This window comes from Entelurus aequoreus, linkage group LG26 (assembly GCF_033978785.1).
Source record: "Entelurus aequoreus isolate RoL-2023_Sb linkage group LG26, RoL_Eaeq_v1.1, whole genome shotgun sequence".
NCBI classification, from domain to species: Eukaryota; Metazoa; Chordata; class Actinopteri; order Syngnathiformes; family Syngnathidae; genus Entelurus; species Entelurus aequoreus.
Window position 1 is genome coordinate 21,919,538 of NC_084756.1, and position 23,426 is coordinate 21,942,963.

At 36.0% G+C, this 23,426-nt stretch overlaps 1 protein-coding gene across 1 annotated transcript in view; it reads left to right on the forward strand.

Annotated features, from left to right (window-relative positions):
- Positions 1-23,426, forward strand: part of foxj3 (forkhead box J3) — a 319,265-nt gene that overhangs the window by 234,571 nt on the left and 61,268 nt on the right. Inside the window, exon 5 of the mRNA XM_062037777.1 lies at positions 3,588-3,689. Coding sequence (XP_061893761.1) covers positions 3,588-3,689 — 102 coding nt within the window. The remainder of the gene's footprint in view (positions 1-3,587; positions 3,690-23,426) is intronic.

Consider the following 23,426-nt stretch of genomic DNA (forward strand, 5'->3'; position numbering starts at 1 on the left):
GTGATGCACTACATTGCATCGTATGCATGTTCCAAATAAACTGAAACTGAAACTGAACTGAACAAAACTCTTCTCTAAACAAAAATGTAACACTGCACTTTACATGCAAATAAATACGTATTGAAATGAATAAAGTGCAGACTTAAATATTCTGTTTTGATTAAAATACTTATGTAAACAAAAATGTAGCATGATACATTTTATCCATCCCTCCATCCATTTTCTACCGCTTATTCCCTTTGGGGTCGCGGATGATACATTTTATGCAAATTAATAATCAACTTTAACATTGAGAGGGCTCTATGGTTTTAAAAAGTAAGCGGATAAACAAATGTTTTTTACTTTTTGGGCACCACATGTTAGCGACGTGCAGAGAAGACCGCTTTTGTTATCGTTCTCAGTTGTGCGCCTTTCCCATCATAAATGCTACCTTAAGTAAACGATTCCGCCACAGTAAGCTGCTTTTTTAGCTCGAGTTGTTTTGTTTGTTGTTACGGATTTGTTCGTCTTTTTGTTGCATTTCAGATGCAGGAATACGTTTTTTGTGCTACTGTCTTCTAAAAAAAACCAAGCAAAACAAAAAACTTTGCAGCATGGTTTATTTTCTTTGTTGCTCCCCTTTGCGTTAGCAGTAGCCATGTTGTGGCTGTATGTGTGAATCTCCGTGAAGAAAATGACGGTGAGGGAGGACGCTACAGAAAATACTGAAGGCAAAAAGTGTGCTAGAGCAAAAAAACAATTTAAAATATCCTTTTTTTTTTTCTTTTTTTTTTAAATCGTCCGCAACAAAAAGATTTGAATGTATTGATAAAATAGATTTATCGCCCAGGCCCACATGTGGTACAGATACCATCAAAGATTTACAACCATTAGAAACAATCTCAATGACTTATGGCCAATTAGATGCCAAGTCAAAAATGGTTTGGTTGATGGCAGCCATGTTTTTAATTAGAGATGTCCGATAATGGCTTTTTTGCCGATATCCGATATTCCGATATTGTCGAACTCTTAATTACGGATACCGATATCAACCAATACCGATATATACAATCGTGGAATTAACACATTATTATGCCTAATTTTGTTGTGATGCCCCGCTGGATGCATTAAACAATGTAACAATATTACAACAATATTTAATAACAATATAACAATATTTATCATTTATCATTAACAAGGTTTTTCAAAATAAGAGAACAACTTCAACTCAGTTTATGGAAAAAAAGTGCCAACATGGCACTGCCATATTTATTATTGAAGTCAAAAAGTGCATAATTTTTTTTAACATGCCTCAAAACATCAGCTTGGAATTTGGGACATGCTCTCCCTGAGAGAGCATGAGGAGGTTGAGGTGGGTTGGGGGGGGGCGGGGTTGAGGTGAGGTGTATATTTTAGTGTTCCGGAAGAGTTAGTGCTGCAAGGGGTTCTGGGTATTTGTTCTGTTGTGTTTATGTTGTGTTACGGTGCGGATGTTCTCCCGAAATGTGTTTGTCATTCTTATTTGGTGTGGGTTCACAGTGTGGCGCATATTTGTAACAGTGTTAAAGTTGTTCATACGGGCACCCTCAGTGTGACCTGTATGGCTGTTGACCAAGAATGCCTTGCATTTACTTGTGAGTGTGTGAAAAGCCGTAGATATTATGTGACTGGGCCGGCACGCAAAGGCAGTGCCTTCAAGGTTTATTGGCACTCTGTACTTCTCCCTACGTCCGTATACACAGCGACGTTTTAAAAAGTCATACATTTTACTTTTTGAGACCGATACCGATAATTTCCAATATTACATTTTAAAGCATTTATCGGCTGATAATATCGGCAGTCCGATATTATCCGACATCCCTATTTTTAATTAATCTTGCTGAAATTTTACATGGACACAAAGGTGTTAAACACATTTTGCAGTGATTTGTCAAAACACCAGAAAGTTAAAGTGGGTGTTTTGTAGTGCAGCACATAGGAAATAGGTGAGAAATTTCAAGCCAGTCTAAGTTATTTTAGCAGTGGCACCATGTGGTGCATTTGTAAGAAAAATAATAACAAGGCAACACACGTGAGTGAATGTTTTCACCTTTCTATGTGCAGTTCAGGTTAGTTCAGTTTCAGTTTATTTGGAACATGCAATGTAATGCGCCTCATATTTCCAGTTGTTTCATTACAGCACGTACGAAAAGGAGTAGGAAGAAGCAGAAATCATGTACATAGTGTATACACCCCCATTTTTTGTATATATTGTATTTCAAATCACCTGACATGTATACTGTGTATATGTACATCATTTATAAAAAAAATTTACGTAATTTTTTATATACATGTTACAGGTTGTATATCTTTTATTATTGAATGTATCCAATGTGATGAATATTTAATGGACCACCATGGAAACAAGCTTTTTGGCTTTTTGTGCCATCCATTTGCCTTTTTAAAACATTACATGGATTCAATTCTTTAAGATGTCAATAAACTTCTCAGTCAATCAATCAAAGCTTATTTAATCCTACCCCTTTTCATACCATAGCAATTTTATCTCATGTCCTTGTTCTCTGTAACAGTACAGTGAATAAATAAATAATATACCATAGTAAGTAACAAATATTACATACATAAATAATCTTTATCTCAAAAGAAAAAAAGGGGTTTAAGATGTTCATCATAATTCTTGTTCTGTGTACTTTGTGAACACTTGTAGTTTGAACAGTCTCTTAAACTAGTTTTAAGTGTTGAACGAGCATACACATGTTTTAATTGTTGTTCGTTCTTGCGTAGCAGGTTATAGTTTGCTTTGTACATCATTTTAGCTGTTTGCAAATGCACCAAATCGTTGAATTTCAATATTTTTGATTCAATAAAAAAAGTGTTTTTATGTTCTCTATATCCAACATTATGTATTATTCTAACTGATCTTTTTTGTTACACCGTTAGTGAATGAAGTGCACTTTTGTAGTTATTTTCCCATATTTCTAACAATAACTCAGATATGGCACTACTAGTGAGCAGTAAATAGGAATAGGTAGTAATAGGAATTTTTGGTCTAGAACATGTTTTGCAGTGGTTAGCTTACAGATATACAGCCAGACAATATGTATAAACATAATATATTCTTCTTCTTGTAAATAATAATTCATCATACATGTTTGTGTCATGGTTGTAGGAAAGCTGTGTCTACTAATGCATGGTACAAAAGAATGTTTATTCTGTCTCCTCTCCCCTGTCCATTTCCCGACAAGAAATTCCATTAAGAAGCTGCGAGTTTGGTAAATCTTATTTACTGTTTATCGTGAATTAAAAATGGTATTGTTGGCAGCCAATCCTCTTACAGTAAGCAGTTTTTTTTTTGCGCAATAGTTATCCGTGTGTGTGTGTGTGTGTGTGTTTTGGGTGGGAGGTGCGGTTTGGGGATGAGGGCTGTCTCTTCTTGTCTTCCGGGGGAAGCGCGGTTCAAATGTGACCTAAATAAAGCGCCTGGTCTGGATGGGAACACAGGACTTGACAACAAATCCAACCTGCTCTGTGATGCTGCGTGTTTAATAATTGGCTAACGTCAACTTATGTTTTTACCCCGACACCAACCCCGAACCTGACCCCCACAGGCTTCTACGCCGTACAGCCTGGAGTCGGAGTCTTTGGGAATGGAGTGTATGATCTCTGGAAGTGCCTCTCCAACGCTGGCAATCAACACTGTGACTAACAAGGTACTACAGGCGGCCCTCCAGCCTCCAGCTCCAAACACACACCTGGCTATGCCGCTGCACCCTGACCCCGCCCACTTCCACAAACACCTACAGCATTGTTCCCCGCAGAGAGAAACACTCCACAGACACACACACGCACACACTGGCGCGCCTACAGCTTCTCTGCAACCCACACCAAAATACACAAGGAGGTACACTGCGGCACCGGATTCCTACACAACAACAACAGCTCGGCAACATGATGCCCACATTGATGTTTTGCAACATGAAACCTTCGCCATCAGATATACACTAAACACACACACCTGAGGTGGAGGTTGCATGCCTGCTCACATTACACATGCTTTTTGCTGCAGGTTCTATCCTTACAGTAAAGTCTTTTGAATTTAGAATGATTTTTTTCTCCATTGGAATTCATGGAAACTGACATAATCAGTTCCAGTGTCAAATGTGTATTAAAGATGGTTTCGATCAGAGTTTTCTGCTGATTCCAATGCCGATCATCCATGAGTTAGATCGGCCGATACCGATAACACTGTCATTTGTATTTTATTTGTACATGGTTAGTGTTATTGACAGTAGCAATATCATACTTGCCAACCTTGAGACCTCCAATATCGGGAGGTGGGGGGTAGGGGTTGGGGGGGGGGGGGGCGGGGGGGGGGGGGGCGTGGTTATTTACAGCTAGAATTCACCAACTCGAGTATTTCATATATATATATATATATATATATATATATATATATATATATATATATATATGTATGAAATACTTGACTTTCAGTGAATTCTAGCTATATATATTTATTTATTTTATTTACATATGGCTATCCATTAGATGGCAGTATTGTCCTGTTTAACTTCTCCGTTCATGATGAGTATATCATTTCTGCCACCGTGTTCAATGGAGAAGTCTGTTCTACAAAATGTACAGGCAACATACACCTTCCCCTTCGAACTGTCCTGGATGAACTGAAATTCTTGTTTCCATTCGTTTAGATCGGCCGATACCGATAACACTGTCATTTGTATTTTATTTGTACATGGTTAGTGTTATTGACAGTAGCAATATCATACTTGCCAACCTTGAGACCTCCAATATCGGGAGGTGGGGGTTAGGGTTTGGGGGGGGGGCGGGGGGGGCGTGGTTATTTACAGCTAGAATTCACCAACTCGAGTATTTCATATATATATATATATATATATATATATATATATATATATATATATATATATATATATATATATATATATATATATATATATATATATATATATATATATATATATATGTGTATATATATATATATATATGTGTATATATATATATATGTGTATATATATATATATATATATGTATGAAATACTTGACTTTCAGTGAATTCTAGCTATATATATATATATATATATATATATATATATATATATATATATATATATATATATATATATATATATATATATGTATATATATATATATATATATATATATATATATATATATATATATATATATATATATATATATATATATATATATATATATATGTATATATATATATATATATGTATATATATATATATATATATATATATATATATATATATATATATATTTATTTATTTTATTTACATATGGCTATCCATTAGATGGCAGTATTGTCCTGTTTAACTTCTCCGTTCATGATGAGTATATCATTTATGCCACCGTGTTCAATGGAGAAGTCTGTTCTACAAAATGTACAGGCAACATACACCTTCCCCTTCGAACTGTCCTGGATGAACTGAAATTCTTGTTTCCATTCGTTTAGATAGGCCGATACCGATAACACTGTCATTTGTATTTTATTTGTACATGGTTAGTGTTATTGACAGTAGCAATATCATACTTGCCAACCTTGAGACCTCCAATATCGGGAGGTGGGGGGTAGGGGTTGGGGGGGGTGGGGGGGGCGTGGTTATTTACAGCTAGAATTCACCAACTCGAGTATTTCATATATATATATATATATATATATATATATATATATATATATATATATATATATATATATATATATATATATATATATATTATTTACATATGGCTATCCATTAGATGGCAGTATTGTCCTGTTTAACTTCTCCGTTCATGATGAGTATATCGTTTCTGCCACCGTGTTCAATGGAGAAGTCTGTTCTACAAAATGTACAGGCAACATACACCTTCCCCTTCGAACTGTCCTGGATGAACTGAAATTCTTGTTTCCATTCGTTTTGGAACTTGCAAGCGTATTTCTTCATCTTGCTCGTCGACGGTGTCGCCATGTCTGTAATTTGCTTGTTCTTCTGCTTCGTCTCCTTGTTGTGTGCGCAGTTGTGCACTCTACTCTCTAAAAGCCCTAGATGTTATGACGTCATTGGGCAGGCAAGCTGTTTATATTGTGGGAAAGCGGACATGAGAACAGGCTGTCCCCACTCAGTCTCAGGTCCGCATTGAGCTGGAGGGGGCGTGGCCTCCAGCTCCGGCTGAATACCGGGAGTTTGTCGGGAGAAAATCTCTGCCGGGAGGTTGTCGGGAGAGGCGCTGAATACCGGGATTCTCCCGCTAAAAACGGGAGGGTTGGCAAGTATGAGCATTATCAACACAGTATGTAAGCTAGTTTCTTATTGTTTTTCATTACCGTAATTTCCGGACTATAAGCCGCTACTTTTTCCCCTCATTCTGGTCCCTGCGGCTTATACAACGGTGCGGCTTATTTACGGCCTGTGTTTCTCCGACACCAACAAAGAGGATTTCGGTGGTTTTAGTACGCAGGAGGAAGACGATGACACAATGATTAAAGACTGACTTTTCATATACTGGTAGGCTGGTTATTTTGATAACGTACAGGCGAGCACTTTGTATTACTTTGCACCGTTGTATTATTTGTACTCTACACGAATGCTGTTCGCCATGTCAAAGATGTGAAAGTTTGATTGAATGATTGAAAGATTTATTGTTAATAAATGGGACGCTTTGTGTTCCCAAACAGTCAGCTCTGTCCCGACAATCCCCTCCGTGGTAGCAGGAACCCCTATATACTACGGTAATTACACATCAAAACCCTGCGGCTTATAGTCGGGTGCGGCTTATATATGGAGCAATCTGTATTTTCCCCTAAATTTAGCTGGCGCGGCTTATAGTCAGGTGCGGCTTATAGTCCGGAAATTACGGTACATAGATAATTGTTTGGGCAAAATAAAGTCAAAACTACACAATAACTAGATGAGGCAATTCTTGAAGGAATTGCGTGTGAATGCTCCAATGCTGAAGTTGAACTAAAATGCTGACAGAATGTATTATGAATGTAAGAATAGTTTAAATGGTTTGAATGTTGAAGAGATTGAATTTCCAGGAAAAAACGGAATTTGGTTTGGAACTTGGGAAAATGTTAGTTGGATGTTGGAATGGTTTGAATAGGTTGAAAAATGGGGGTATTGTGGAAGTTAAAAAAATTGATAATTCATTTTGAATTCATTCTGAAAACTGGGAATTTGAGGAAATCCGGGAATTTTTAATAAATGGTTGAAGGAGAGCACAGAATTTTGAACAGGTTGAATATTTTGGAGTTGGAACGGTTTGAATTGGATGAAAAATGTGGGAATTGTGGAACTTTGAAAAATGTCCCATTCATTTCAATGGGAATTTCATGGAAATTTGGGAATTTCGGGAAAAGCGGGAATTTTGGGGAAAATGTTAAGACTTGAATGTTCTCAATGAATTAAAATTGTTGGTGTTGGAATTCTTCAAATCGGTCTGGAAATGTTGAAGTAGTAACATTTTTAATTAAGAAATGGCATGAAGGAATTTCGGGAAAACCGGAAATTTTTAAAACATTGTTGAAGGAGAGCACACCATTTTGAACAGGTTGAATATTTTGGAGTTGGAAACGGTTTGAATTGGATGAAAAATGTGGGAATTGTGGAACTTTGAAAAATGGCCCATTCATTTCAATGGGAAATTCGGGAAAAGCGGGAATTTTTTAGAAAATGTTTAAAGACTTGAATGTTCTGAATGAGTTGAAATGGTTGGTGTTGGAATTTTTCAAATCGGTCTAGAAATGTTGAAGTAGTAACATTTTTAATTGAGAAATGGTATGAAGGAATTCCTGGAATTTCAAAAAACAACATAGTTTTTTGTCCTGAGTAAGAGGAATGATTTGACGTTCGAACGGTTGAAGTGGGTTGAAAAATGTGGAAGGAGTAGTCGACAAAAAAAAAGGGTTTGAAAAAACTGGAATTCCTGGAATTTTTTTGAACTTGGGAAAACTATAGTTTGAATGAACAAGATGAGTGGAATGTGTTGAAGGTGGAATGGTTTGAATCAGTTGAAAAATGTGGAAATGGTGGAAGTTTGAAAAATGGCCAATTCATTTGGTATAGCTCGGTTGGTAGAGCGGCCGTGCCAGCAACTTGAGGGTTGCAGGTTCGATCCCCGCTCCCGCCATCCTAGTCACTGCCGTTGTGTCCTTGGGCAAGACACTTTACCCACCTGCTCCCAGTGACACCCACACTGGTTTAAATGTAACTTAGATATTGGGTTTCACTATGTAAAGCGCTTTGAGTCGCTTGAGAAAAAGCGCTATATAAATATAATTCACTTCACTTCACATTTTGAATGGGAAAAATGTCCCTGGAATTCCGCCAAATCGGGGAATTTTTTGAATTTGTCAAGGGAAAGCCTGCGATTCTCGAATAGGCTGAACAGTTTGAAGTTAGGACGGTTTGAATCGGGTGAAAAATGTGGAAAGTAGAGCGTACCAAAATTTGAAGAAGTTCAATAATAAATAGATGAAATTTGGTGTAGAAAACCATATGTGTGAATGCTTTGGAGCATTCACACAACTAAACGAAAGCAAAAACTACTCTTTATTTAAATTAGGTCCGTCAAATGATGACAATATGTAATCCTGATTAATCACATTTTGTCCATAGTTAACTCATAATTAATTGTGATTATATGCAAATATACACTTTTTTCTTTCTTAAGTGTGCCTTATAAAACTCAACATGATACTAGACTATATCTTTGATTTATGCAAATGTTTGTCTATTAAAGGGGAACTGCACTTTTTGGGGGGGAAATGTGTCTATCATTCTACATTCCAATGTAAGACAATAACAGATATGTTTTTTTTGTCTTTTCTGCTTTTCAACTCGTAAATAAAGGCAGGCAAAAGTCGGCTAACAATGAGAGTCGCTGTATTCCGCCTATAAACCGCTCTAAAAAAAAATATCCCAAAACCTCCAATGTTTTATATACATGCTGTAAGTATATATGTAATGTAGTAATAGGTACATTCATAATAACATGTGATATTTATATTATATATTTTGGTCATTTCACGCATACGGCGACCTCATTAATTAACGTTTGCTTTGCCCTTTGACAACAACAAACCTTTACTTCTTGACAGACAACGAAAACTACTTTGGGGCAAATGTTCATCCAGAAACCTATATTTTTGAGCCTGAATATAAGGAGGATGAGCAACAAGAAGCTGCTTACCAGCTTTAGTAAAACACTAAGCATCATTTAGCAGTATTGTTAAGCGCTAAACAAGATGGGTTTCCCCTATACTGTATGTTTATGATCGTGGCGCGACGGCTAAATTGACGCCGTCACTCTTTAAGAATGATGTGGGTTTTTTTTATGTGGAAACAAATGAAAGTAATATATTGTATGAATAGATAAATGGCCTAGTATTTACACACCATTGACTAGTGATGCACAGAAAATGTGGCCACTAAAAAACTTTAAACAACCGTAAGCAAGACGCATGCTTGCTCTGGCGGCTGGCAGGTTGGGCGATGGGGCGGCGGGACGCGCACAGCCCCACTTTGCACCCGAGCCAGATCCACCCTGCCCTTAGAGCCAATCCTTGTCTTGAAGTTATGGATCTGACTTGCCGACTTCTCTTACCCGCCTTGTCCTAACATGCCAGGTGTACAGCTGTGGTGATTGCTACAGACTGTAAGGGAAGTTCAGGAGTTCATCTTCCCCTAAAATATTTTGAAAAAGTGGTCAGATAAGTTATTTTTGGGTTTGCCTTGACTAAATGTGTTTGGATGCGTTCAACTGTTTAGAATCAACTATTTTGGCGACAGTTGGCACAACTTTTTTTCATTGATGTGGTAGCGTCATCGTGCTAGACAATAATTGGATGAATGCTCGACAGACGCTGAGCGAATGAATAAGAGTGATTAAAAGGGGGGCTGCGGGCTTCCGCATGATGATTGGATGACCTGTCTGGGCCGAATCCCTTTTTGATTGACACCAAAATTATTCCCGAGCGCGGCCACCAGTGCTGCTCACTGCTCTCCTCACCTCCTAGGGAGTGGAACACGGGCATGGGTTAAATGCAGAGGGTCATTTCTATGTGACTATCAGTGGTACTTTTACTTTAATCTTGAAATATAAAACACTGCCAACGCATTTTTCAACTTTCATTCCGTTGTTCCTGTTGATATTTAGACTTAGACTTAGACTTCCTTTTTATTGTCATTCAAATTTGAACTTTACAGTGCAGATAAGAACGACATTTTGTTGCATTAGCTCATGGTAGTGCAGGATAAAAAAGCAATAAGGTGCAGATATAAATAAATAGATTACTGTATAGATAAATATATTGCTCTTTTGCACATGCATCCAGGTTTATGGATGTATGTTATATTGTCTTTATATTCCAGCGAGTTAATCCATTTTTGGGGGGAATTGAGGGGATTATTTTAATGCGTTCAAGAGTCTTACGGCCTGATATGGAGATATTAATATTTTTTTAAGTGAAGTTTTCTTTGTAAAATCGAGCATTTAACTGTAGAGACTGTACTCATGTTTTTTAACAGTAGCTGAAAAATAGCTTCCTCTACTTGAAAGATCAGCAGCTGCCTCTTTACAGCTTTTGTTACATTGTACAAGAATAATTATGAAAATAGACTTGTTTTTAAATGTATGTAAATTAAAGAAATGGTTTGACAAAAACAGACTATCTTTGAATCTCAGTAAAACTAAAATAATGCTATTTGGTAACAGTAGAAAAGAGCATCATACACGAATACAAATAGACGGAGTAGATATTGAAAGGGTAAAATAAACTAGATTTTTGGGAGTATTAATAGATGATCAAATGAACTGGAAATCTCATATACAACATAAGGTGGCAAAAAACATTTCAATAATGAATAAAGCAAAATACGTCCTGGGCCAAAAATCACTTCATATTCTCTACTGCTCGCCAGTGTTACCATACCTGAGTTATTGTGCAGAAATCTGGGGAAATAACTACAAATGTGCACTACATTCATTAACCGTGTTACAAAAAAGATCAATTATACTGATACATAATGTTGGATATGGAGAACATACAAACCCTTTATTTATTGAGTCAAAAATATTAAAGTTAGATGATTTGGTAATATTGCAAACAGGTCAAATTATGTACAGAGCAAACTATAACTTGCTACCCAAGAATGTACAACAATTCTTCTCAACTAAAGAGGAGACATATAACCTTAGAGGAAAATCTCATTTAAAACATGTGTATGCACGTACAACACTTGGAACCATTAGCATATCAGTATGTGGAATTCAATTATGGAATGGATTAAGTAATGAAGTTAAACATTGTACTGATATGATCCAGTTTAAGAGGTTGTTCAAATTAATAGTGCTTACAAAGTACAAAGAAGAAGAATTATGAGAATTACTTTCAACCTTATTGAAAATAAGATATTCTTCATCTCAGTATGTTGGAGGTTAAATCACCAAAATGATTCCCGGGCGCGGCGCCGCTGCTGCCCACTGCTCCCCGAGGGGATGGGACAAATGCAGAGGACAAATTTCACCACATCTAGTGTGTGTGTGACAATCATTGGTACTTTAATCTTAATCTTTAATCTTAATCTTAATAATGACTGAATTAATTAATTACATATTACAAAACTGTTGTATATACTAATTCACAGATGTCATTCTATTATAAAAAGGTCAGTAAATGATGTATATATTTGTAAACGCTCTGAAGTGGGAAAGGGGTGGGATTAAATAAGCTTTGCTTCTTCCTACTCCTTTTCGGACATGATGTAAAGTGAATGATATGAGTGTGATGTATTATGTTGTAAGTGTGTTCATGTTCGAAATAAACTAATGAAAGAAAGAAATAATTATTTTTAGCATAAAAGATTATATATGCATCATCAATTATAGCAAATTATATAAGATCACATTGACGACACCCCTAGCTACGACCCCACCTCCACATATATATTGGCAAGCTGGGGGAAACCCTGTACAAACTATGAACATAATAAAACAATCATTTAGTATACAATGTCTGCTCTCACTGGGATGCCAACTGATAGGATGTTTAGATGAAGAATAAATCATAAGCCTCACACATGTTAAAAAAAAAAAAAGGTTCCGCAATCGAGCGTCTTTTCGTGTCTTCCTCGCCATATCCGTTGAAGTTGGGCGTCAAAGTTGACCAGTTTCTTGGTTTATAGCTACAGCCTTCTAGTACCCAGGTGAGAGGCATGATTTATAATGTAGAATTAACTTTCACCAACTCGGAGGTGATGCAGCAGCTCACCAGCTCGGTATGTCAATATATCAGCATGAGCTAGTTAGTTTTCTGTGATCATGGCGCCACTAAAAAATAGTTTGTCTGCATTAATAAAAATATTATTAATACTTGGTTAATATTCAGGTCAGGAGATGTAAATAAAGTATTGTTGGCAGTTTTTGGATACTTTTTTAGAGGGCTTTATAGGCGGAATAGTGTAGAATAGGATAGGATAGGCGCTTTATTTTCATTGCATTTACAACACAACAAAACTATGTTGAGCAATCCTATACAGCAGCATCTTACCAGTAAAGTGGAAAAACAAGTTGCCTCTTGATTGAAGCTGTTATCATATCTGATTTTATGACAACAAAAGACTTACAAAGTTTGCGAGTAAATAGATATGATCACAATAGTATCAATCTCACAGAGATTCCCGAGCCATTTTAAGAGATAATGAGCTAGCCAGGCACGTCATTGCATGACATAGAGGTAGGAACCACAGATACCTTCATCACCAACAACAATGCAAATCACGCAGACTTTGTGGGAGCCAATAACGATTACTTTGGGACAAATGATGGTGCAGAAACTTATATTTTTGATACTGAATATAAGGAGGATGAGTTCCAAGTTTAAGAAACTCTGCTAAACAGATCCAGCTTTATTGACTATAGTATAATGTTGTGGTATTGCTAAGTGCTAAACAAGAAATACAAACATAATAAAACGGTATCTTACTGTACAATCTCTGCTCTTACTTTGATAACGACTGATAGGATGTCCATATCTTCCCGTGGACATAAAGAAGTAATCCTGATCCACACAAAGAGTTAAATAAGTTACTGCTGACACTGTCTTTGGTTGTGTGTGTTTGTCTCCATCTCCGGGTATGAATTGAATGTCACAGATGAACAACTTCTCGATCTATGGCTAAATCCTCCTATCATCTAGATGAGAGGAATGATTTATAATCTGGAATAATTTTGACGAGCTGAGACACGATGCAGCAGTAGCAGAAACGTAAGCAAACAAGCCATCGCCGGCTCAATGCTGCCTTGCTGAATGAGCTTCTTCTTCTTCTTTACAGTTTGCACCCATTACTGCCATCTTCACTTTCATTTTATAATTACACTAAAGTTTCTCCTTGACTCCAGTGCAGCATAAACTATAGGTAGCTCTCGGCTATTAATGCGAAAAATACTTGGTCTGTGTTAGCACATATAATAACAACATTACTATTTGGTTAATATTCATGTCACGAGATATAAATAGCAGCGTTTCCCACACATTCATTTATTTGTGGCGGCCCGCCACAAAATAATTACGTCCGCCACAAATTTAAAAAAATAAAACAATTTAAAAAACATATATATATTTTTTTTTTGTCCTGTCCAGCTTCTCAGGCAAATCATATAGTTGATGTAAATGCCCATGTTCAAATTTACTTTACAAAAGAGAAGTGTAGGATACTTCTCTTGTTGCCTTATTTGTATTTGACCACTACTGTTTTCTGTTTATTTGTTACTGACTGCGGCAGGACACCTCTGCCTCTGTTTCACTTTATGTTGCTGGTAAATAATATGGTTGTAGTAGTAGGCTAAAGTTAAATGATTTAGTATGCACTAATTAAAGGGGCAGAGCTTTAAGAGACATTTTAGCTTTTATATTTTATAAGATATATTTTTTGTAAGAACCACAATTAATAAATATATTTCAGTGAATAACTTATTGTTCAAATCTATATATAAATATGTACATAAAGTGTTGTAATTATATTGTAAGATGGATGGATGGATGGATGGATGGATGGATGGATGGATGGATGGACGGACGTTTAAAACAAAACTGTTATTATTAATTAGTAAGTATACATTTTTTGAGCCTTTTTAGAGAAATTCATATCATTGTAGTAAATTATGCAAATTACTCGATGATGTCATGGTGACCACGCCCATAGCCACTCCCCCACCGCCACAGGTATCTTGGCAGTTTATGGGAAACACTGAATAGAGTATTGTTTGCAGGTTTCGGATGATTATTTAGAGAGTTCTGTGTGCGGAATAGAGAGCCTCCATAGACTCCATTGTTAGCGGACTTATTTACGACTTAGAATGCATAAAAAAATTTCTCATATATGGATTGTGAATAATAGACTGCACATCTCTCTCTAATTTTTGCCTATTTCCAATATAACTGATGTGAAACTATGGTCAGAGTGCAGAAGTGTTACTACAGTGACGTCAGTCTCCGGAAATAGCCAAAGTTTTTCGGATTGGAATATTCAAAATGGCTGACTGAATTTGTGGCATTTTGTGATGTTTAGACGGTATTTTTTACATACTTTACGGCAGGAGTCACCAACGCGGTGCCCCCGGGCAACAGGTCGCCCGTAAGGACCAGATTAGTAGCCCGCTGGCCTGTTCTAAAAATAGCTCAAATAGCAGCACTTACCAGTGAGCTGCCTGTATTTTTTAAATGTTATTTATTTACTAGTGTGACAGTCCTAACTGTCGTGCGGGTTCTCAGGACCATCCAGGGAAGGCATTGTTGTGAGACGGTTTAGACTTCTTTATTATTTTAATCACATTTACTTTGCTTCTTATAACTTTCAGAAAGACAATTTTAGAGAAAAAATACAACCTTAAAAATGATTTTAGGATTTTTAAACACATATACCTTTTTACCTTTTAAATTCCTTCCTCTTCTTTCCTGACAATTTAAATCAATGTTCAAGTAAATTTATTTTTTTTATTGTAAAGAATAATAAATACATTTTAATTTAATTCTTCATTTTAGCTTCTGTTTTTTCGACGAAGAATATTTGTGAAATATTTCTTCAAACTTATTATGATTAAAATTCCAAAAAAATATTCTGGCAAATCTCGAAAATCTGTAGAATCAAATTTAAATCTTATTTCAAAGTCTTTTGAATTTCTTTTAAAATTTTTGTTCTGGAAAATCTAGAAGAAATAATGATTTGTCTTTGTTAGAAATATAGCTTGGTCCAATTTGTTATATATTCTAACAAAGTGCAGATTGGATTTGAACCTATTTAAAACATGTCATCAAAATTCTAAAATTAATCTTAATCAGGAAAAATTACTAATGATGTTCCATAAATTATTTTTTTCTTTTCTTTTCTTTTACCTGAGTTATTATTTGTACAAACATGGTGCAAAGTAATTCATGATTTGTTAAAAAAATGTTAGTGGCTAGCTAGTTAAAATGGGATATTGTGATTTCACAGGACTGTCTTAGAAGTGATCATTTGAAAATGTTCAATTTGAAAAATGTGCACTTAGAGAAAATATAAAAATAAAGTGTTGCATATTGATATTTATCTGTTTCTATATATATTTAATGTGAGAAATCATTAAGATGATCAGTGTTTCCACAAAGATACATATCATTAAATATTAATAATAACATAGAGTTAAAGGTAAATTGAGCAAATTGGCTATTTCTGGCAATTTATTTAAGTGTGTATCAAACTGGTAGCCCTTCGCATTAATCAGTACCCAAGAAGTAGCTCTTGGTTTCAAAAAGGTTGGTGACCCCTGCTTTACGGATTGTATATATAATTGAATATGGTTTAATGGATACATTGAAACACAATTATGCATATAAAGTCAACTTGTTGTTCCACTCTACTGGTACTTTAAGGCAAGTTAGCAGTTTTATGGCAGTGGATAGATAACAATTGAACAGTGTACTCTTACTAGCTACATTGTTAGCCACATTTTACTTTTAGGAATTCAAATGCATTAAAAAATAAACATACAGTACAGGCCAAAAATTTGGACACACTTTCTCATTTCAATGCGTTTTCTTTATTTTCATGACTATTTACATTGTAGATTGTCACTGATGGCATCAAAACGATGACACTTGTGAAGTGAAAACCCTTTCTTGAAGCTCATCTAGAGAATGCCAAGAGTGTGCTAAACAGTAATCAGAGCAAAAGGTGGCTATTTTGAAGAAACTATAATATAAAATATGTTTTCAGTTATTTCACCTTTTGTTAACTCCACATGTGTTCATTCATAGTTTTGATGCCTTCAGTGACAATCTGCAATATAGATAGATAGATAGATAGATAGATAGATAGATAGATAGATAGATAGATAGATAGATAGATAGATAGATAGATAGATAGATAGATAGATAGATAGATAGATAGATAGATAGATAGATAGATAGATAGATAGATAGATAGATAGATAGATAGATGTTACTTTATTGATTCATTCAGGAGAGTTCCCTCAGGAAAATTTAAATTCCAGCACCAGTGTACAGAATTGAGATATAATTTAAAATAATTTAAAAAGTAAATAATGGAGGTATAAATGGAAATAAAATAGAAAATATAACAATAAGAATAAAAATAAAAAGTAACAATAAAAATGAAAATATAACAGTAAAAATAAGAATATAACAAGAGAAACTAGGCAGTAGTGACCATGTTATGAAAAGAAAAACATTTTTAAGAAAAACGGTAATATTGTCGGTTATATGAACTATGTGATGTGTATATTGCACCTTTAAAATGTATTGCACTGTTATTGCTGTTTATTGCACTGTTTTTTGTTGCAGTTTATTTCAGTATTATTATTATTATTATTATTATTATTATTATTATTAATATTAATATTAATATTAGGGCTGAACGATTTCAGGAAAAAATCTGATCACGATTTTTCTGACAGAAATTGCGATTTCGATTTTGACTCACGATTTCTTTTCAAATCAAGCTTCAGTAACAGTAACAGATTTAAAACATGACAAAAAATGATATACCATGAAAACATTAAATGCTATGTAATGCAAGGATGAATACTAAAAGGTAAGAATTGCTTCAAACATGTATTTATTAAGAAACAAGCATGTACATTCTCCAAAGTTCTTGACCAACAGCAGTTATTAAAACTAAAGAACTAAAACCAGTACAAAAACCTTAATTATGTTAAGATAAATAAAAAAGTTTAAGTTAAATAAAATACAAAACAATTCCAACACAAAAAGCAATGCTTAATATATAATAAGAAAAACAAAATTCAACAACTTCAATAAAGGAAAAAAAGGATCCTGACCTTATGTAAACAGTCTTATACTCAAGTAGGTAGGTCAGTCTTTTATGGCTCAAGAGAGCTAGCCTATCAACATCTATAGCAGCAATTCAAGTACTTTATTCAACCCTGGAAGAAACCTGAACAATATTTTAAAGTGAAATTGAAAAGTAATGGTAATAAAGAAAATACTATTACAAAAACAAAATGACCCAACCTCTGCCCTTCTGAAAAATATGTCAGACATTAAAATAGGTGGGTCATTCATTTACCGCTTAGCAGCACCCAAATATTGCAAATCTATTCTGTTAACAATAGAACGGCTGCTCTTCTCATAAGGAGTTATACTGGCAAACGACGCTGTAATTGTGGTATGTTTGCTACAATGGGCTGAATCGCTCGGGGTTGACTTTTCACCGGACTTTTTGGTCATACATTCGTCGTGTAACTGCCGGTGGTGATTTTTCAAGTGCCGGAATAAATTAGTCGTGTTGCCTTGGGATGTGGCGACTTTGGCCCGACAAGTTTTACAAAGTACCTGTTTCTGATGCACATCTGAAGTTTCGAAACCGAAGTAGTCCCAAATGACAGACGTGCTGCTCTTCTTCTGTATTAAAACTAAATCCTCCTCCACTTCTGACCCGGCGGCAGCAGCCATTTCCTCCAGGACGTTTGTTTCTTCACCAAAGTTGTTAGTGGGCGTGTACGCGGTAGCCTCGTCAATGGCCGCCTCTGATTGGTTAGCGTGACGGCATGCCCTGCTCACAAGTAGTTTACCACTTCTGATTGGTGAGTTTGACAAGGCATGAGAGTAGCACGAGCAGGCTGCATATACACAACAGACATGTCAGCCAGGAGAGCTAAATAACGTTCGTCTAAAACCGAAGCCTTCACGATCTCAAGATTGAGACTTCTGAAATCGCAATTTCGATCTGAAAACGATAAATCGTTCAGCCCTAATTAATATTAATATTAAATAGTCATGGAAATAAAGAAAACACATTGAATGAGAAGGTGTGCCCAAACTTTTGGCCTGTACGGTATGTGTTCTTGTCCTACATAAGGATTGTGAATAATATGCATAATAAAAATTTTAAAAAACTGCAGGTCCCTTTCATAGGATCATGTGGAAACGCTGTACGCCTCTGTTTAATACCGATAACCAAATGTTTAATACACTTACCGTTGCACCACCACTTATTCAAATGTAAAAAAAACAAAATAATGAATTCAGGATAAATTATATCAGACACATTGGGCCCCATTCAGCAACCGTTCTTAAGAACAAATGTTGTTTTTAGGCCCACTTACGAAGTTTTTAAGGAGATTTCTGTGTTCACCAATGTTTTCTTAGCTGGGATTTGTTCGTAGGTAAGAACAAAATCTATGAGTGCTCAGCTCAAGAGCACTCATAGGGTGGCCTATTTGTTCTTAAGTGTGACAAGTTCGCTTACTTCTATTGTTTAATGTTAAATTAATATCATAGATAGATAGATAGATAGATAGATAGATAGATAGATAGATAGATAGATAGATAGATAGATAGATAGATAGATAGATAGATAGATAGATAGATAGATAGATAGATATAGACAGACAGACAAATATATAGCAAAATGAGCAATATATAGACATTTCAAAATACTGTGTGCACACACACACACACACACACACACACACACACTCTTGCTGCTACTGCAAGATGCCGCAGATCGGGCCCTGGGGAGGGAGCGCGTATTTCACGACTATGTTTTGCCCGAAGTGACAAATATTTTTTTGACTGCTTCGGGGCTACCTCAGCAGTCCCACTTTCTTAAACTTACGTTTTGACATTATGTATTTATCCCGCGGGATAATACAAATTTCTCTTCTGTAATCTGTTTTTGTTTTCTCCATGTGTCTGATGTTTCCGCCGGAATTGGGCCCTTATATGGGGAATTAAGGGCGTTTACCTATGCAAATTACGTAATTATGGTGTTTACATATGCATATTGGGGAAATAAGGGCATATTTATATGCAAATTATGATAGACACACACGTTCAGCAACTTAAGAACAGCAGGTGGGAACAATTTGGGCGTTTAAGAACACATCATGAATTTGAATGGACTCCTCTTAGGAAATCACTTAGGAAGAAAGATAAGAGGAAAAGTTAGGAACTTATTGCTGAATGGGGCCCATTATTCCCAGTTGGATTTACAATCTTGAAGAAATTGGACCAGCATCCCGGAAAAAATGGTGTTTGGCCTTAGAGGCTCCGCAGACGTTGAGCTTGAAAGTATTCAGAAGAGTAGCACATGGGTGTGTGAGACAGGAATGGCAGCAATGCACTGACGTTGTTCCATCAACGTGTGAGTGTGTGAGTGCATGTGTGTCCACCCATGACTGAGAGGAGCATGGTGGCTTCTGCTCATCAGCCGGTGGAACAGAGCCAGGCCTGTGCTTCGGCACAAAGAGACAGCAGACAAGCGGCCGTAGCTTGGAGGCCGGCAGAACGGGCCGACCCAGCGTCCTCCTGAATGAAGCCTCTCTTGTCTTCAGCCACGGGGAATGGAAGGCCAGTGATGGGCTGGTAGAAGCCCGATCATTACAGGCTTTTAATGTCAACACAAAATCCTGATGAAAAAAGCGAGACGTGCGAGCACAGATGCTAAATGCAGGCAACAAGGTTGAAGGAACAGAGGGAGAGAAGCTCATTAGCCTTCCCGGCGCACAGTGTGTGCTTGCATCCAGCGTTCATTAGCGTGAAGGGGAACTCAATGACTGACAACGACAAAAATCAGCCTGGCGATGCTAATCAGAAAGAGGGTGCTGCAGAAATATAAATGTTATGCGCCATGAAGTCATAAAAGCAGCTCGCCGCAATCTATTTTTTCACTCCCTCCGCCCATAAAGTGTGATTATTTTTAAAGCCTCCGTGGATTTTTCGTCACGTCCCGCTCACGCGTGCGCACACATGCGTACATGTGGCGCGGCGAAAGGTAGAATGACACGGCGGCGAGCGACTACACTGCAAAAAGTCAGTGTTCAAAAACAAGAATAAAATATACAAAAATTAGGGGTATTTTATTTGAACTAAGCAAAATTATCTGAAAATTTGGCTTGTCAAGACTTTCCAAAACAAGTCAAATTAGCTAACCTCAATGAACCCAAAAATACCTTCAAATAAGTATATTCTCACTAATAACAAGTGAATAAGCGGTAGAAAATGGATGGATGGATGGATGTTGAAAAATATTCTTAAATGAAGTAAATGCTAGTGTCATTATCTTGACATAATGATATGCGCTCGGCATTACATTTCTTGAAACCAGCAAACTTACACTAAAAACTAATTTATTGTTCTTAATGGAAAGGCAACAAGGCAACATCTTGTTACTCTCGGGGTCTACTAGCCGCTCAAGCAAATCATATGGTCTAAAAATGCATTTTTCCATCGACAACATGACATCATCGCGCCAAGCGCGTGCTCTTTCAGTCAATTAGTGCGCATATATACAGCCCGGCCCCCGGCCAAACATTTTTAATTGTAATTTTGAAGAATTTATTTGAATGTGCATGAACCTTTTCTGTTCGAAATTGTTAGAAATGTCACATGTTAAATGCATAAATATTAACTGTCAGCTTACTGTACTGTGCCAACTGTACTACTATAGGAGTATGTATATTTTCTATTGTTTCATTGAAAATACAACAGCAAAGTCCATTTGGCTGTCATCTGTTTTAATTATGAGACACAATTGTGTCAAAGTCGTGATTTTTTTTTTTCATGCTCGAAATAAGAAATTATTACTTTAAAAAAGTAGTTTTATACTTGTGAGTGTAGATGACACAACAGTTGATATTCTAGTTTCAAGCATGTTTTACTCAATATAGGTCATAACATCTCAGCAACAACTGTAATATCTTACTGAGATCATTTAGGACCAAAACCCTTAAAACAAGTAAGACACTCTAACATAAAATCTGCTTAGTGAGAAGAATTATCTTATCAGACAGAAAATAAGCAAATATCACCCTTATTTGAGATATTTAATCTTACTTAGATTTCATATATGTGTGCGGTGTTAGCTAGCCTGCAAACAAGTCTGACTTACCCTATTCTTAGCAGTGAATACATTTTTTATTGGATTCTTTTTTTTTAAGCCAGAGGTGTCTTTTACAAAGCAATCCTAATCTGGAGCATGAGACACGGAATAGAGAAGCAAAGCAAAATTGGCGGTTTGTGCAACAATTCCTGCAAATGGAGGCAAAACAACATACCGTAACTCTTCTGCTTCTGAACTGCTTGACAAAAACCTGCACCCCTCCTGTGCTGTTATTTTTATGATGAATACACCACATGGTGGCGCTGTTATTAAACCCCATAAATCAGATTGACTTGACATTTCTCACACAGTCAATTAATCAATAAACCTAACTTTATTTGTGTAGCACTTTTCATTCATATAAAACAGGGATGTCAAACTCGTTTTCATTGAGGGCCACATCACAGTTATGGCTGCCATCAGAGGGCCGTTTGTAACAGTAATATGAATATAATAACATAAATAACAATAAGAATTTGCCTATGGATTTCATTATTCACACATTTGCTTTTCTACACCAAAATCCCTCTATTCTTCTTCTTCTCCAGATTTTGGCGTGCTCTGCCTTCGACATTTTTAATCCGATTCAAACCGTTTCAACTTCAAACTGTTCAGCCTGTTTGCGGGCTTTCCCTTGACAAATTCCAAAAATTCCCAGATTTCCCAAAATTCCGGGTTTCCTGGGACATTTTTCCCATTTAAAATGAATTGGCCATTTTTCAAACTTTCACCATTTCCAAATTTTTCAACTTATTCAAACCATTCCACCTTCAACACATTCCACCATCCTGGAAATTCAAACTACACTTTTTCCAAGTTAAAAAAAAATCCAGGATTTTCCAGAATTCCTCTTTTTCCAAAGCCCTATTTCCACCCTTTTTTCTGGCGACTACTCCTTCCACATTTTTCAACGCATTTCAACCGTTCCCCCGTCAAAACATTCCTCTTAATCAGGACAAAAAACAAAATTGTTTTTTGAACTGAAAAAATTCCCGGTTTTCCCGAAATTCCAGGAATTCCGTAATACCATTTCTCAATTCAACATGTTACTACTTCAACATTTCTCGACCAATTTGAAAAATTTCAACACTAACCATTTCAACTCATTCAGACCATTCAAGTTTTTTTCAATTATCCCAAAAAATAATCACGCTTTTCCCCAAATTTCCAAATGTTTGGGAAATTCCCATTGAAATCAATGGGACTTCTTCAAAGTTCCATAACTCCCATATTTTTCGTCTGATTCAAACTGTTCCAACTACAAAATATTCAGCCTGTTTGGGAATTGTGTGCTCTATTTCAACAACTCTAAAAAAAAAAATCCAGGATTTCCCATAATTCCTTTTTTTTTTTTTTTTTTTTTTTTTAATTTTCCCCATTCAAAATGAATTGTCCATTTTTCAAACTTCCACAATTCTCACATTCTTCAAACCATTCCACCTCCTACACTTTCAACTCATCCTGGACATTCAAACTATAATTTTTCCACATTAAACAAATTTCCATCAATTCCTGTTTTTTTTCTAACCCTATTATTTCCAACCTTTTTTCGTTTGACTACTCCTTTTCATTTTTTCATCCCATTTCAACTGTTCCACCGCCAAAACATTTTTCTTAGTCAGGACAAAAAAAAGAAGTTCTTTTAGGAACTAGAAACATTCCAGGTTTTCCCGAAATTCCAGGAATTCCATAATACAATTTCTCAATTAAAAACTGTTACTACTGCAACATTTCTTGACCGATTTAAACAATTCCAACACCAACTAATTCAGCTCGTTCATACAATATTCGGTTCGTATTTCAGTTCAACTTCAGCATCGGAGCATTCCTTCAGGAATTGCCTCATATAGTTATATAAATAGTTTTAAGTAGCCTGTCGGTTTTACTTTAAAAACTTTACATTTACTACATTTTATTGTAAAATAGTGGGGTTTTTAAATAATGGAATGACACCTCCCCGTGGGTGTTGGTCCAAACTTTTGGAATAATTAGGAGGCT